General features: G+C 42.6%; 2 protein-coding genes across 2 annotated transcripts; both read right to left on the reverse strand.

Annotated features, from left to right (window-relative positions):
* Positions 1–735: 735 nt before the first annotated feature.
* Positions 736–3,367, reverse strand: LOC150064006 (protocadherin alpha-9-like). The gene has a single exon (XM_090332195.1). It carries the CDS (start codon positions 3,337–3,339, stop codon positions 736–738), a length of 2,604 nt encoding a protein of 867 aa, XP_090188321.1. The 5' UTR covers positions 3,340–3,367.
* Positions 3,368–10,629: 7,262 nt separating this feature from the next.
* Positions 10,630–13,208, reverse strand: LOC150064007 (protocadherin alpha-8-like). Its single transcript, XM_090332196.1, has one exon. The coding sequence runs from the start codon at positions 13,030–13,032 to the stop codon at positions 10,630–10,632; it is 2,403 nt and encodes an 800-aa protein (XP_090188322.1). The 5' UTR covers positions 13,033–13,208.
* Between the last annotated feature and the right edge of the window lie 4,675 nt (positions 13,209–17,883).

Consider the following 17,883-nt stretch of genomic DNA (forward strand, 5'->3'; position numbering starts at 1 on the left):
TGAAAATAAAAAGTGAATGATCCAAACAAGTCAATTGAAATGACAGTAAGAATTTAAAGCCTGAAATATTTAACTTAATATACCCGAAATTAAAAAATCAGTTAACAATTTCTAGACTACCTTACTGCACTTCTAAAGAACAAAGATAATAACTGAATTTTTTGCCAGTCCTGGGCTTGAGCTCAGGGCCTGAGCACTGTCCTTGGACTTTTCTCAAGGCTAGAGCTCTACCACTTGAGCCTCAGCACCACTTCCAGCTTTTTTCTATGTATGTGGTACCGAGGAATGGAACCCGGGTCTTTGTGCATGGTAGGCAAGGACTCTACTACTAGACCAAACTCAAGGCCAATAACTGAAATTTTAAAAACAGTTTATTTAAGTTTTCCTGTACTGAATATATAATACATAAGGGGAAAATCATGAGGGGAAAAAAGATATTGATCTGTGCAGTCTTGCTAATTTAATTAGGTAAATCAAATTTTAATTTCAAAAATAAATGAAATAGTTGTAAGAGTGGATATCAAAAGCATCATAAGACACCTGCCTACAGAAAACTTTAAAATGTTACATACCAAGAAAAGTCGAACCAGTGAGCTGGCTACAGGAAATATGAAAGAATTTAAGGTGAAACACCATTTCAAAGCATTACTAAAAAATATTTGTACATAATAGTATCAAGACCAGGAAAAAGTATTCAGCTGCTTATGTTCGATAAAATAGAACAATAAAAATTACTTAAAAGGAAAATGTAAAAGTGTGAAAACCCACCTTTCCAGAGGCGTCCCCTCCAACTGCTAGACCTTCCACTCCCATGTTCGCCACTGGGCAAGGTGGAAGACCTGGGCTGAAGGCCATGAGGTCGGTCTTGGGCGGGCCCTCCCCGGAGCACACCCTCTGCCTCCTCTGCTGCGAGTAGGACCAGCTCCCCACCGCGCTGGAGCACACCAGCACCGGCTTCCCAGGCGCGCACGCGCCCTGTGTGGGAGACCCCCAGCACCGCAGCGCCACGTACAGCACCAGCGTCAGCACCAGCAGACTGGACACGGCGCAGATGGCCACGATCAGGTACACGTTCACGTCCACCAGCGGCGCCTCTGGGCCAACGACACCCAAAGATACCCGGGAAGTCTTGGGCTCCTGGCCGCTGTCCACCAGAGACACCAGCACCGTGGCCGTGGCCGTGAGTGCCGGCTCGCCGTGGTCCTTCACCAGCACCAGCAGGCGCTGCCTGGGCGCGTCGGCCTCGTCCAGGACCCGCGTGGTGCTGATCTCACCCGTGTACAGCCCCACGCGGAACGGGCTGCGCGCACCATCCGCCCCCGCCGGCGGCTGCAGCTCGTAGGACAGCCACGCGTTGTAGCCCGAGTCCGCGTCCACCGCGCGCACCTTGGTCACCACGTGGCCAGCGCCCGCTGAGCGCCACAGCGCCTCGCTCAGCGCCCCGCCCCCGGCCGGCGCCAGCAGCGCAGGCGCATTGTCGTTCTCGTCCAGCACGAACACCTGCAGAGTCACGTTGCTGCCCAGGGCAGGCACGCCGGCGTCACGCGCGCTCACCTGGAACCGCAGCAGCTCCAGCTCCTCGCGGTCCAGCGGCTGCAGCGCGTGCACCTTGCCGCTCTCCGCGTGCACCGACACGTAGCTCGACAGCGCGCGCTCGCCCACGCGCCGCTCCACCAGCGCGTACGACACGCGCGCGTTCTCCTGCGCGTCCACGTCCTGCGCCCGCACCGTGAAGATGTGCGAGCCGGGCGCGTTGTTCTCCTTCACGAACACCGTGTACTCGGCCTGCGCGAACGCGGGCGCGTTGTCGTTCACGTCGGCCACCTCCACCGACACGCTGGCCGTGGCCCACAGCGGGGGCGAGCCCCCGTCCCGCGCGGTCACCACCACCTGGTAGGCCGAGACGGTCTCTCGGTCCAGGGCGCTGTCCAGCACCAAGGAGTAGTAATTCCTGAAGGTCGACACCAGCTTGAAGGGGACACTGGGTGTCAGGGAGCAGGTCACCTGCCCATTGACTCCAGAGTCACGATCGGACACGCTGATCAGAGCAATGACTGTGCCCAACAAGGCATCTTCCTTTACCGGGAAGGACAAAGATGTGAGAACTATCTCTGGAGCATTGTCGTTTTCATCCATGATTTCCAGTAGGACAGTGCAGTGACCAGCCAAAGGCGGATTTCCCTTATCTGTAACATCTACCTGTATTTCATAATTGTTGCTCTCTTCGAAGTCAATAGCATCGTTTATCCTTATTTCTCCTGTGCTTTCATTTATCAGAAATTTCCTTTGTACAAGAATTGAACCCAAAGAGCTAAATGCATAGACCAGGTCCTTGTTTATTCCTTCATCTGCATCAGAAGCATTTAACCTTATTACTAACGTTTGGTTCGCTTGATTTTCATGCATCTTCACTTCATATACAGATCTGTCAAATACAGGAGGATTATCGTTGGCATCCAACACCAGGATCAACAAGGAAACGGATGCGGTAAATTCAGGCTTACCTCCATCGGTTGCAGTCAGCAACAATTTAAGCTGGGGGTTTTCTTCACGATCTAGTAATTTTCGCAGAACAAGCACAGGGAATTTGCCTTTGCCTTTTTTGTTTACAGTATCAAGAATGAAAAATTCGTTCGAATTGAGTTTGTAGGTAAGCATTGCATTCTCTCCAACATCTGCATCGGTTGCTCCTTCTAGTGGAAACCGAGAGTCAAGCAGTCTAGATTCTGCTATCAGAATTTTTTGTTCTGTCACAGAGAACACGGGCGGGTTGTCGTTGACGTCCCTCACCTCCACCTCCACGTGGAACACCTGCAGCGGCCTGTCCACGATCACCTCCAGGTGGAGGCTGCACTCCGCGCTCCGCCCGCACAGCTCCTCCCGGTCCAGCCGCGAATTCACAAACAGAATGCCATTCTGCAGATTCACCTCCAGAAGGTCCCCGCGCTCCCTGGACGCCACCCGGAACAGGCGCGGCACCAGCTCCGCCGGCTCCAGCCCCAGGTCCTGCGCGATGCGGCCCACGAAGGTGCCGTGCGCGGCCTCCTCGGGGACCGAGTAGCGCAGCTGGCCGCTCCCGGCCTCCCAGGCAGCCAGGAGCAGAAGCAAGAGCAGAAGACGCCTGGCTCCATGACAGCTTGATATATAGACGAATAGCCTACCTTTTTCTTCCTTCGCAAATCCATGAATACTCCGTCTGGAACGCACACATGCACTAGTATCTCCTGCTCGGTTTGTTAGTTCCATTTTCTTCTCGGGATAGCTGAAATCTCCCAATATAGCTACTTCCTGATCCTTGAGACTCAGTGGAGTACTGCTTTGTTCCCAAAAACTACACATTTTACGGACGACAGCGACATCCGGTGGCTATTTGTAAGTATGTTACCATGAGTTTAATCACTTTTCTTTCCATCATAACTTTCAGTCCTATTTTTATGGATTTTCATCCCATGAATGCTTTATTTAAAAAAAACTCCTCTTTTGTATAAGAAATTATGTAGAACCAAAGTGTAACTTTTTCTTAAATGTACAATCTGAGAAGTAATTCTTTCTATAACATTATTACTGTTCTATTTTTCAAACACCTTGTATAATTGGAGTTGTATAGCATTTGTATAATGAATGTAACAGGATTTTATTTTGTGACAACTATAAGTATCTTCAAGTTACTGCTCTTTGTGGTTAAAATTTAATAAACTTTTAGGCTAATTTCAACTATCTTTTCCCTCTGAAATGTATGTAACTTCTAAGTGCCAGTCACCAGCACATGTAAATAATTCAGTTTCACCACCAGATATTTCTCAGCTTAGATTGTTATAGGCTTTCTTGTTAACCTTGTGAGTGGTAACTTCCATCTGATACAGTTTCCACTTTTATAACAATGATATAATTGTAATATGATGGGTGGCTTAAATGAACACTTCAAAGATGAGAATTATTTTCAGTCACAGTTTGTGCACATAAGTTCTCATAATGTTCACAACCAAATCTGACTTATCAAGGAAAATATTACCTATGAAATGTTGTATTTTCTCCAATGCCTTTGTTTTGCTATAACAAAGAAATATAGAAGTGCCTTCATTAATATAAGTTAGACTGAGGAAAAAGTTCACTTTATGATACCTTCCAGGGGCAAGAAGTATCGCCATTATGATTCTAAATAAAACAGATCACAATTTTATGACTTCTACTTTTAGAGACAAATAGTTTCATACTTGCTATGTTTCAGATTTTCAAACACATAGAAGCTATAGTTCTGGAACTTAATAGCTTTACATAATCAATGTCATCAAATTTTTTCAACACTGCCTACAATTAAAAGTATTTTTCCTTATCAAGGCACCAATTGCTAATGCTTGTAATCCCACCTATTCAGAGGACTGAGATCTGAGGATTGTGGTTTTAAGCCAGAGCACACAGAAAAATCTATGAGCCTCATGTCCAAAACCACTCAAAACCTGGAATTGGCACTGTGGCTTAGAGAGGGAGAGCACTAGCCTAGAGCAAAAACACTCAGAGACAGTTCCCAGACTGTGGGGTCAAACTCTATACCAACAAAAGAAGCATTGGTTTTCTCTTTAAAAACTTGGCATCAAATATTCATGAGCCAAAATTAGACTAATGTCCATGTGGATTAAACTTGATTTTTTTAAAGTAAAAGTTGGCAAGGAGCACGGCCTAGTGGTAGCATGCTCACTCTAGCATGCATAAAGCCCTGGGTTCAATTCCACGGAACCACATACACAGAAAAAGCCAGAAATGGTGCTATGGCTCAAGTAGCAGAGTGCTAGTGTTGAGCAAAAAGTTTCCAAGGACAGTGCCTAGGCCCAGGACTGGCAAAAAAAAATTTTTTTGATCAAAAAATCTTTAGTCTGGGGGCCCGGAGTTTGGCCTAGTGGTAAAATGCTTGCCTAGCATGCACAAAGACCCGGGTTCGATTCCTCAGTACCACATACATAGCAAAGAGCCAGAAGTGGTGCTGAGGCTCAAGTGGTAGAGTTCTAGCCTTGAGAAAGTCCAAGGACAGTGCTCAAGCCCTGAGCCCAAGCCCAGGACTGGCAAAAAAAAAAAGCTTTAATCTGGGGCAGGGAGTTTGGCCTACTGGTAGAGTAAGCACTAGCATGTGCCTAGCAAGCACCTAGCATGCACCAAGACCCAAGTTTGAATCCTTGGTACCATATACATAGAAAAAAGCCAGAAGTGGTGGTAGAGCTCTAGCCTTGAGAAAGCCCAAGGACAGTGCTCAGGATCTGAGCTAAAGCTCAGGACTGGACAAAAAAAAAAGCTTTGGTCTGGGGCTGGGAATTTGGCCTAGTGGTAGAGTGCTTGCCTAGCATAAACAAAGACCCAGGTTTAATTCCTTGGTACCACATTTATAGAAAATGCGGGAAGTGGTGCTGTGGCTCAAGTGGCAGACCACTAGCCTTGACCAGTCCCAAGGACAGTGCTCAGGCCCTGAGTTCAAGCCCCAGGACTGGCAAAAAGAAAAAAAACTCTGGTCCTATGTAAAGTTAATTTGTAAATTTTAACAATATGTGACTTGTTAAAATGTTTCTAAATATATAGATCATTTCAAACTAAATTGCTAATTAGTCATTACTAAAATATTAACAATATTTACAAGTAGGAAAATTAACAGGAATGGGAGCTACTCAACTGCAAGTTTATGTAACCTGGAATAGAATTACTGTCTCTATTTTAAAAAATATTGTTGCATTTCTTTAATTTTTAGAATGAGTCTAGTGTCAAAGCCATTCAAATCTGGATTTTAGGAGTTGCATTCTCTTATAATGTGTGAATTAAAATGTAATGAATTATGAGATTACTGTTTCTGAATTTGTATACTGGTATACTGTATACACACTTATTGGTTTATTTGAAATAGGGAAGGAAAGGGGTAAAACAAGACTGGGATGGAGAGGGGAGGGAAAGGGGGACAAAAACATGAGAAGGGGTTTCAAATTTCAAGAAATGATGTAACCACTCTATACATTATCCTGACAATAAAATACAATCTAAAAAATGTAATGAATTGTCCTTCCAACCACAATATGGTATTCAATTCAAACTATTTTCTAAAATTGAAAAAACAAACTTATAATTTAGTTTATAACCAAAACAAAATTTAAATCATCTTAACATGAGAAAACATATAAATAAAACTATTTCCACAAATGAGCATTTTGTACCAAATTATATTGATAACATCAATATCACAATATGGATTTCTAATAGTAAAATGTAAGAACTAGTTTAAATTACATCTCTTCAAAGAACAGGAAAATGGGTTTTTTAAACATTGAACAGAAAAATGTATCTAAAATATATGCTCAACAAGAATCACCTTGAGTGCTCAACAAAAATGTAAACTTTTGCATTTGCATTATGATAATTTATTTTGGAAACTTTGAATTCTTTAATTAAAGTGAGAAATCTCATTGCTCCTAATGCAGGTAGCATTAGTAGGACTAAGTCCATGATAACTGGTAGCCCTAATAGGCCTACGAAATATTTGGTTTATATCTGTGGCCTTCTATATTTATTTTTACTTCTCCTTTCACTCTTAAATGGCCTAGAATTAAATGATAACTTAGTTTATCCTATTTAGTGATAGTTACTTCAAAACTGATAGGACAATCTAGATGCCCTACTGCAGATAAATAGATACAAAAACTGTGGTATACACACACACACACAATGGAATTCTACATAGCCAACAGACAAGATAAAATAATGGCATTCACAGGGAAGTAGATGAATCTAGAACAAATCATATTGAGTGAAATAAGTCAAGCTCAAAGGAACAAAAGTTGCATGGTATCCTTAACATGTGGCTATTGGATCCAAACAGTACAAGAGCAAGGACTCAATATTTGCATACCCAATGCTATGGACATGATACTGGAAATATAAACACAACTACATAGACATAAAAATTTATGAGTCTATAGACGTAATTACATAGATTAATATGTATCTATGACATACAAACCCTCAGCCTACTTTTAATTATGTTCTAAAATCCAAGTACCAGAGATTGTATATAGAGATTCCCTTCTTGAACACTTGTTAAACACATCATTTGAAATATGATGTAAAAATCAATGTTAATAAATTCTTTAAATTAAAAAAAACTGATAGGAAGGAGCTTCCTATTGGGTTTCCTGCTTCTGGCTTGAATTGAGGAGCTTTGTCTACAGAAGCATGCAAGATGAGCTCCAGGCTTTCACCACTCTGTTGAGTTTCTCACAATTACTCAGTCCCAACATCCTGAATTTCATGGTGTTCATGTTTTACAATGCCTTTAACAATCTGTGGGGCCACACTGTGGCTCATGCCTATAGTCCTACCTACCCAGGAGGCAGAATCTGAGGATTAAGGTTAGGTTCCAAGCCATCCCAGGCACAAAACACCTGAGACTCTTATCTCCAATTAACCTCTAGAAGAGGAAGTGAGGCTTGGCTCAAGGGTAAGGCGGTACCCTTGAGCTGAAGAGCTCAGGGACAACACACAGACCCAGGAGTAGGGTGGTAGCCTTGAGCTGAAGAACTCAGGGACAGCGCCCAGGCCTCATTTGAGCCCCATGACTCATAAAAAAGTGCTGATTTTTAACACTTTGACAGTTCCTCTGAAATTGAAATATGATGATGGCCTGTAATCTGGGAAGATACTAAAGATTAATGTAAAGAACTTACAAATAACAGTCATGATCTATAATGAATGAATATCACTGTGACCGACATAAGGAGTGCTCCAAAAATATCTCTAAGAGACCAAAAAATAGGATTGGTCTTAGCTGTTTGCCTGTGGCTTATGCTTATAATTCTAGCTACTCAGGAAGCTGAAATGTGAAAATCATGGTTCAAAGTCACCCACGCAGGAAAGTCAGTGATACCCTTATCTCAAATTAACAACCAAAAAAGGCCACAAATGAAGCTGGGGCTAAAGTGAGTACTGCACTATCCTAAAGGAAACAAAGCTCAGGAGAGACAACCAGGCTCTGAATTCAAACCCCAGGACTAGAACAGAGAGGGGAGGTGGTGAGAAAGAATATTTGTGTTGTGCCAAATGACATTTGAGAGCAATCAATACTACATACTCAAATACATGAACCTAAACTCAACTGACACATGGTACAGAAAAAGCTAAAAAACCAGATATATTTGAAAAGAAAGTATGAACATAATGTGAGTTGTGCTGATAGATGTAGGTTTCACAACAGGATCTCAGACTCTACTCAGGTTTTGAACATTTATTTTTTAGAGGAAGAACTCCATGAAATAATATATCTTCAATATAATTTGCTTCCATTTTCACCATAATTACTATGACTCTTTTCAGATATAAAGACTACTCTTACTCACTGAGGTGAGATGATTTGGGTGCTAGGGAATTAACTCAAAGCTTCATGCATGTGGAGTGAGCATTGCAATTTTAACTACAGAATACCTTGTAAAATATCTGATACAATATATCATAAAAAATGAATGAGAAGGAGACATATCAATCAGAGGTATAGGGGGCTGGGAGTTTGGCCTAAAGGTAGAGTGCTTGACAAACATGAACGAAGACCTGGGTTCAATTCCTCAGTACCACATACATAGAAAAAAGCCAAAAATGGTGCTGAGGCTCAATTGGTAGAGCCTTGAGAAACGCCAAGGACTGGCAAAAAAATTAGTAGTAGACTTGCACTGGGGGATGATGACTGTAACCTTACCTACTCAAGAGGCTGAGATCTGAAGATTGTGATTCAAAGCCAGCCAGGGCAGAAAAGTCCCTATGAGACTCTTATCTCCAATTAACCAGAAATGGACCTTTGGTTATAAGTGGTAGATGGCTACCCTTGAGCAAAAGAACTTAAGAGACAATGTGGAGGCCCTGAGTTGAAGCCCCATGGACAAAAGAAAATTTGAAAAATACACCATGCATAGTCTCAAATTACAATACACTGGAGAACGAACTTGAAAACCACATACAACAAGCAAGAAAAAAAGTAAGTGAAAAAAATGATGTAAAAAGTGTAGGATCTCATATCCAGAATCTTGTCCTATGGAATAGTGAAGGCAAAGTATTATTATCTAAGGTGGAAGAAATTTTAAGTTCAGAACTATCAAGAGATATTTGAAGACAAAAACTTTCTATTCCAGAATTAAATCACCAAACTGAGAATATTTTAAAAATTGCTTTATGATGGAAAGGTCTATCGTTTTTTCTATATCGGGAAATAAATGTATTGTAATTTACTAAGTAGTGAACAGACTGTCAATGTATTCTCACAATCTACAATGTCAAATAAGTAGACAAATATTATGTATGCTTATACATGGTTGTGTAACTTTTTTGAGAAAAGTAGAGTGCTATGTAGAGAAATGGCTTTATAGAACTTACTAGACATTACAGAAGAAATACTGCTGCAAACAATCTTGTTTAAAGGAAATTTCAATGAGGAGAAATATTAAGAAAAAGCTATGAGTTTATAATCAACAAAATTAAATACTGCCAGGCACCATTGTCTCATTGCTGTATCCTAGCAACTCAGAAGGCAGAGATCTGAGGATCACAGTCCACAGCCAGATTTGAATGAGCCCTTGAGACTCATTTCCAATTAACCACCAAAATGCTGGAAGTAGAGTTATGGTTGAAGTGGTAGAGTACTAACCTTAAAAAAAACACCCAGGGACACTGCCTACAGCCTGAGTTCAACCCCCAAGCCCAACATAAAAACACAATACAATTACCAAATAAATGGTAGAGTGAATTTGATATTTTCAGAATTATTTACATTATTTTCACAACCCCATTAACATTCAAGTGTTATAGCAAATCAACCCTACAATCCAATGCCACTCAACAAATGTCCTAATAAAAGTTAGATAAACTCACAATGGATGTGCCTTCATAAACAATTTATCATAGTCTACAAAAGGAAAGACAAAACACATAATTCAGATCTAAAGCTGATGGAAACACTGCTAGTTGTTACATGATCAATTTCTATAAATATGAAAACACTAAATATATCTGGAAATATTAACCTTAGAAAAATATGTATAACAATAGAATTCTATGCTGCTATCGGAAAGAACACCATCACCCCATTTATAAGGAAATGGAAAGACTTAGAAAAAATCACATTAAGAGAAGTAAGCCAGACTCAAAGGAACAGAGGATCAATGGTTTCCCTCATTTGTCATACCAGTAGAAACCTTGGACTCTCCTAGGAGAGATTTAACAACAGAGCAAAACCTAGATACATAAGGCCATATTGTATGACACTAAAGGACCTCCAGGATATAGAAACAAAAGCCACATAATGACTGATTGTTGTACTTAATGTACTATATTGTCTCTCACCTCTTTTGCTGCCCCTTGGTTATCTAATATTGTTACAGTATTTCACCTTGTTGTCTGATATATTGTACATATGATTATTTAATTATTTGAAATCGGATAGGGAAAGGGGAAAAATAAGATGTGGGGCGGAGTAGAGGGAGGGACATGGGAACCAAGACACGAGAAAGGGTATCAAGGTTTGTGAAGTAATACACCTTCTATCTGGTGAATATAATGTAACCCTTCTATCAATTTCAATAAAAATACATGAAAAACGAAAAATAAGTATAAATAAGGTTATAGACAACCTACCTTCGCAGCAGAGTCCAAAAACGTACATGGCTCTCTCAGGCCATCTGCAGATCCAGGACAAGGTGGAAGACCTGGGCTGAAGGCCATGAGGTCGGTCTTGGGCGGGCCCTCCCCGGAGCACACCCTCTGCCTCCTCTGCTGCGAGTAGGACCAGCTCCCCACCGCGCTGGAGCACACCAGCACCGGCTTCCCAGGCGCGCACGCGCCCTGTGTGGGAGACCCCCAGCACCGCAGCGCCACGTACAGCACCAGCGTCAGCACCAGCAGACTGGACACGGCGCAGATGGCCACGATCAGGTACACGTTCACGTCCACCAGCGACGCCTCTGGGCCAACGACACCCAAAGATACCCGGGAAGTCTTGGGCTCCTGGCCGCTGTCCACCAAAGACACCAGCACCGTGGCCGTGGCCGTGAGCGCCGGCTCGCCGTGGTCCTTCACCAGCACCAGCAGGCGCTGCCTGGGCGCGTCGGCCTCGTCCAGGGCCCGCGTGGTGCTGATCTCGCCCGTGTACAGCCCCACGCGGAACGGGCTGCGCGCGCCATCCGCCCCCGCCGGCGGCTGCAGCTCATAGGACAGCCACGCGTTGTAGCCCGAGTCCGCGTCCACCGCGCGCACCTTGGTCACCACGTGGCCGGCGCCCGCTGAGCGCCACAGCGCCTCGCTCAGCGCCCCGCCCCGGGCTGGCGCCAGCAGCGCAGGCGCATTGTCGTTCTCGTCCAGCACGAACACCTGCAGAGTCACGTTGCTGCCCAGGGCAGGCACGCCAGCGTCGCGCGCGCTCACCTGGAACCGCAGCAGCTCCAGCTCCTCGCGGTCCAGCGGCTGCAGCGCATGCACCTTGCCGCTCTCCGCGTGCACCGACACGTAGCTCGACAGCGCGCGCTCGCCCACGCGCCGCTCCACGAGCGCGTACGACACGCGCGCGTTGTCCTGCGCGTCCGCGTCCCGCGCCCGCACCGTGAAGATGTGCGAGCCGGGCGCGTTGTTCTCCTTCACGAACACCGTGTACTCGGCCTGCGCGAACGTGGGCGCGTTGTCGTTCACGTCGGCCACCTCCACCGACACGCTGGCCGTGGCCCACAGCGGGGGCGAGCCCCCGTCCCGCGCGGTCACCACCACCTCGTAGGCCGACACGCTCTCGCGGTCCAGGGCGCTGTCCAACACCAAGGAGTAGTGATTCTTGAAGGTCGACACCAGCTTGAAGGGGACACTGGGTGTCAGGGAGCAGGTCACCTGCCCATTGACCCCGGAGTCCAGGTCGGACACGCTGATGAGAGCAATGATGGTCCCCAATTGAGCGTCCTCTTGCACAGGCAACGATAAAGACGTCAATGCGACCCGAGGCGCATTGTCATTCCTGTCTAACACTTTCACTAAAACCGTGCAGTGTCCTGCCATCGGAGGGTGCCCGCTGTCCGTTGCATCAACTCGAATTTTGTACAAGGTTTTTTGTTCAAAATCCAGATTCCCTCGAATTTCAATGGCTCCTGTATTCGCGTCGATGCTAAACTTCTCCATAACCACGGGTGGAACCAGGCTATTAAACGAATATGAAACTTCCCCATTGGCTCCTTCATCGCAATCAGAAGCATTCACTCTGATCACCATTGTTCCATTGTCTGCGTTCTCGAATATCCTCACCTCGTATTCCGACTGCTCAAAACTGGGGGCGTTGTCATTCACGTCCAGCACGGTGACCAGCACCTGAAGAGAGCCTGTGAGCTCAGGCTTACCTCCATCGGTGGCCATCAGGAGTAGGCTGTGCTCAGGAACATCCTCTCTGTCCAAAGATTTTCTTAACACCAGCTCAAGCTGTTTATTCTCCTTGTTCTTTGAATTCACATTCAGCGTGAAGTAATCATTGGAGTGAAGCACATAGGTTAAAAGTGAGTTGGCTCCAATATCTGCATCTGAGGCGCCCTCTAGCAAAAATCGAGAGTCTAGCACTCTAGATTCTGAAATAAACAGCTTTTGTTCTTTGAGCGAGAACACGGGCGGGTTGTCGTTGACGTCCCTCACCTCCACCTCCACGTGGAACACCTGCAGCGGCCTGTCCACGATCACCTCCAGGTGGAGGCTGCACTCCGCGCTCCGCCCGCACAGCTCCTCCCGGTCCAGCCGCGAATTCACAAACAGAATGCCATTCTGCAGATTCACCTCCAGAAGGTCCCCGCGCTCCCTGGACGCCACCTGGAACAGGCGCGGCACCAGCTCCGCCGGCTCCAGCCCCAGGTCCTGCGCGATGCGGCCCACGAAGGTGCCGTGCGGGGCCTCCTCGGGGACCGAGTAGCGCAGCTGGCCGCTCCCGGCCTCCCAGGCAGCCAGGAGCAGAAGTGAGAGCAGCAGACGCCGGGTCTCCGGGCCTCTTTGCCAGGTAATCACCATGTCAAGTATTCCTTTTGCTCTTCTTAGCAAATCTTGTCTCTATATGAAGATGAACTATTGTTTTGTCTGGAATCTTTTAATTCTATTCTGCTTCATATGCCGCTGCTATGCATTTAAGAGATTTATACTGCTGTGCAAACGTCATTGGCTCTTCGTTAGCCAGAACTTGATAGACAGCGACATCATGTGGTCCCAAGGGGTAATGATTACAGTTTAACTTACCTCCACAATAAATGTGTTACATAAAATTAACGTTATTTTTATTATACTTTAATAGGAGACCTTCACCCTTTGCTTATACATTTATATTTTTGGCTTTATTCAATAATGGAGTTTTAGAGAGGGAGCTCTTTCTTCATAATTGACGCAGCATCTTCCCAGTATTTTGAATATTGCTACTTATTAATACCGTTGAGCATGACCTGTGTATACCATGGGCTACAGAAACGTACGCTTCCTCTGTACTTTTGTGTGGAAGGTCACACTTATCTGGTCGTTGAAATATGTTTTTCCAAAAACAAATATGATATTCTAACTTTTCATAAACTAGGGTCTGTTTCATCTTGGCTATTCTGAACAATTGTAAATTTCTGCTCTCCTTTATCCAATGAATGTCTGATTTCTTAAACTGTTCCTCTTACTAATGCATGAAAAATGAACATGCATATACTTTGAATATTGAATCTCCCCACGGTTTCACACTATAAGCATCTCACTTAGGACATTTTCCTTCATAGACTCCTCTCACATCATAATCTTGGAAGTATTTCCACCATTCATCTCTGACTATATCTCAGCTGTTCAAATGTTGAATATTTTCAAAGTTATGGGTTTAGCCTTATAATTTGGAAGGTTCCTTTCCTCTAGGCATATATATATATATATATATATATTTCTATGTATTCAAATTAATCATATTTAATCCATATCAACAGGCTTTCTTCTCTACCCTCTTAACCAAAATCAAAATCAACAAGTTGTCTAATCAATAAGTGCTCCCAAACACATATTTGAAGATCACAAATTCGAGAGCATAATCACTGTCTGAAGGTATGTATAAGTTGTCTTATTGTTCATTATATTTATGTAGTACATTTAAAATTTGTCTATATCCTCTCCATTTTGGTCAGTCGTGGGTCTTTGATTCTTCTAGGTCTGGGAACTGTTCCTGGGCACTTTTTTTGCATAAGGCTCAACAGCTTGCACCACAGCTTAACTTCCAGATTTTAGGTAGTTAATTGGAAATAAATGTCTCACAGACTTTTCTGCCTGGGATGGATTTGAACTATGATCCTTGGATCTCAGCCTCCTGAGTAGCTGGGATTACAGGCATGCACTACCAGCACCAGACCATCTTCTCCATTTTTACCATAATTTTGGCACCATGAGTACAAATTCCATTGGATTAAACCTCTAATGAGTTTGCCTTTCTATTGAACATGCATCAAGACCTTAGACTCATGTTAAGGGATGCAATAGGTAACAATAGATTAATTTCCAAATGATGTCTAATACACATTCCAATATAAATCATTGTTTACAAGAATGATATAGTCCGTGCCAGGGGCAGTGGCTCAGGCATGTAATCCTAGCCACTCAGGAGGCTGAGAATTGAGGATCAAGGTTCAAAGCCAGCCCTAGCACAAAAGGACCTGATACTCTTACCTCCAATTAACCTCAAGAAAATGGGAAGTGAGGCTTGGCTCAGGGTAGGGTGAGCTGAAGAGGTCAGGAACAGTCCTCAGGCCGAGTTCAAGCCCCATGAACCACAAAAAGAAAAGAATGATATAGTTCCTTTCTCAATAACTCCTTTAATCAAGGTATTTCTTTTATTATCTATCAAAATTCTACTCATACTTCAAAATCCATCCCAAAAGTAAATTCTTCAGCCTTGTGCCAGTGGTTCATGCCCATATCCTAGCTAGTTGGGAGGATGATATCTGAAGTTCAAGATCTGAAGCCACCTCAAACAAGAATATCCCTGAGATAGGTATCTCCAATTAACCACCACAAAATGAAAATGGAGCTGTGACTAAAATGGTTCAGGAGGACCCTAAGGCAAGAAAGCTAAGGGACAGCATCAGGTCCCAAGTTCAATCCCCAGGACACTGTCACACTGTCACTGATTCTCTCTCTCCCTCTCTCTCTCTCTCTCTCTCTCTCTCTCTCTCTCTCTCTCTCTCTCTCTCTCTCTCTCCCTCTCCCTCTCCCTCTCCCTCTCCCTCTCCCTCTCCCTCTCCCTCTCCCTCTCCCTCTCCCTCTCCCTCTCTCTGTGTGTGTATTTATTTATTTATTATACATTCTTCCATAGTGGATGATTAAAGTCTACCTTCAATTCCTTTAGTAGTGATTTTCAAAGAAAAAAATGTTTCCGGAACCATATATTCCTCCACAAACTTACTCGACTATAGTGTGTTTCACATATCAGGAAAACTACTTTTGAGCAGATTGCTTTACTTAACACTCAGAATTTTCATTACATATTAGATCCAATTCCTTAAAAATTCTAATGTGGGGGCCAGGAGTTTGGCCTAATAGTATAGTGCTTGTCTAGCATGCATTAAGACCCAGGTTCAATTCCTTGGTACTACATACATAGAAAAAAGCTGGAAGTGGTGCTGTGGCTCAAGTGGTAGAGCCCTAGCCTGGAGAAAGCCCAACGACAGTGATCAGGCCCTGAGTTCAAGCCCACAACTAGCTAAAAAATCTGTGAAAATATTGCCTATGCAAATAAGAAAAAGTTAAAATATTATGTCAAATATCATTTCAAATGGATTTTCCTTCGACAACAGAAACAAATTTAGATTTCTTCTGGTAAATACTAATTTGCTACTCATTTGCAAATAAGTCTATTGACAATAACATAAGATACTGATTTCTTATACCTTTAATTTTATTTTACTGAAATTAAAAAAAAACAGGATATACTATACTAACTTCTTAATGTATGATAGAATCTTGCCAACTGTGAAAGCGGATGATTACTTGCAACCGTATCTGTAAATTTCAGAAACATAACTTCAGAAAATTCATTTTTGGTCTCCACCAAAGTGTTCCACACCATAGAAAACTGAATAAAACATGAGGAGAGAAGATACAGATTTAAAATTAAAAAATAACTTAAAGTAAAAAGTTAGAAAGTGAGTTGAGCACAGAGGCTCACACCTGTAATCCTAGCTACTCAGGAAGCTGAGATCTGAGGATCGTGGTTCAAAGGCATCTCAGATACTAAAGTCAGTGAGAATCTCCTCTCCAATTAACCATTAGAAAACAGGAAGTGAGGCTGTGACTCCAGGGGTAGGTGAGCTCAAGGGACAACACCCAGACACAGAGTTCAAGCCCCGCGACTCACCAAAAAAAAAAATACAAAATGTAGATTATGTTTGAAGTGTTAAAATGTGCTTTTGAAAAATGAATATAGTGCTTAAATTATGGAATATATATATATATAAGAAATTTCTGTTTCAAGCTTTCAGAGAGTTAACATGAATTGTTATGATTTGGGGACAAAGAGAACTTCCCCAATCCACTAGTCAATTACTTGCAAATGTGAATGTTAGTATATTTTCAATGCAATCAAGGAACAAAACAAAATACAATAGAACTATCACCTAATATGTATTTTTCAATTGTATTAATTCATCAGCAGCACAGCAAACACAATTCTACAAGATAGGAAATAACTAATACCTAAATACCATACAAGAAAAAAGATAAATTGATGCAATAAGAAATTAACATAATTGAATTGCTCCATGGAACATAAAAGAGTAAAATTAATGAGATAAAATAGGTAGTTTAAATAAAATATGGGAAATCTATGGAATGAAATGCCAAAATAAATATTGAAAATCATTTACTACCTAATTTATGAACATTGCTTAGGACTGAGGATGTGGCTCTTAGTAGACTATTTGCATCTCATCCCAGAGACTCCAATCTATCCCAAAAAATATGGCCTATATACTAGATACTAATCATAACACACTATGGGGCTGGTAGAACCTGATAGTAGAACCTGGGTTAGATTTCTCCTTACCAAATACACAGGAAAAAAACAGAAGTGGTGCTGTGGATTAAGTGGTAGGGTGCTAGCCTTGAGAAAGCTCAAGGAGAGCAGCCAGGCCCTGAATTCAAGGCCCAGGAATGGCCAAACAAAACAAACTATGTACACACATACTACATAAAGAAACAAGTTTGTACTTCTGAATGACATATCATCCAATGAAATTGATAGTCTGTAATAGCCATATGGTGTTTTGCGAGATTTAAACAAAATCCTGAAACTTCCTATTCAGCAAAGAAAATACTCCAAATAATGATGAGGCTTTCTCAGGCCATACTACTAGGATTTGGGCATTAAAAATCACAACCGATTGAAATCCTTATTTTTGAAGTCTTAAAAATAGTCAAACTTATGCAGATGAATGGATACAGAAAATGTGGTATATATATATATATATATATATATATATATATATATATATATATAATGGAATTCTACATAACCAACAGACAAGATAAATTAATGGCATTTGCAGGGAAGTGGATGAATCTAGAGCAAATCATGTTGAGTGAGACAAGTCAAGACCAAAGGAACAAAAGGAGCATGGTATCCTTAATATGTGACTATTAGATCCAAACAGTACAAGAGCGAGGACTCAACATTTGCATACCCAATGCTATGGACATTTTACTAGAAATATAAACAAAACTACATAGACATAAAAACTTATGACTCTATACACATAATGTTGTATTACATAGATTAATATGTATCTATGTTCAAAAATCTAAGTGCCAGTGATTGTATACAGAGATTCCCTTCTAAAATACTTGTTTGTTAAACAC

This window comes from Megascapheus bottae, chromosome 4, assembly GCF_031878675.1.
Source record: "Megascapheus bottae isolate mThoBot1 chromosome 4, mThoBot2.hap1, whole genome shotgun sequence".
NCBI classification, from domain to species: domain Eukaryota; kingdom Metazoa; phylum Chordata; class Mammalia; order Rodentia; family Geomyidae; genus Megascapheus; species Megascapheus bottae.

Bases quoted from the DNA above. Each gene is read 5' to 3' on its own strand.
- LOC150064006 (XM_090332195.1), bottom strand. From the start codon at position 3,339: ATGTGTAGTTTTTGGGAACAAAGCAGTACTCCACTGAGTCTCAAGGAT.
- LOC150064007 (XM_090332196.1), bottom strand. From the start codon at position 13,032: ATGGTGATTACCTGGCAAAGAGGCCCGGAGACCCGGCGTCTGCTGCTC.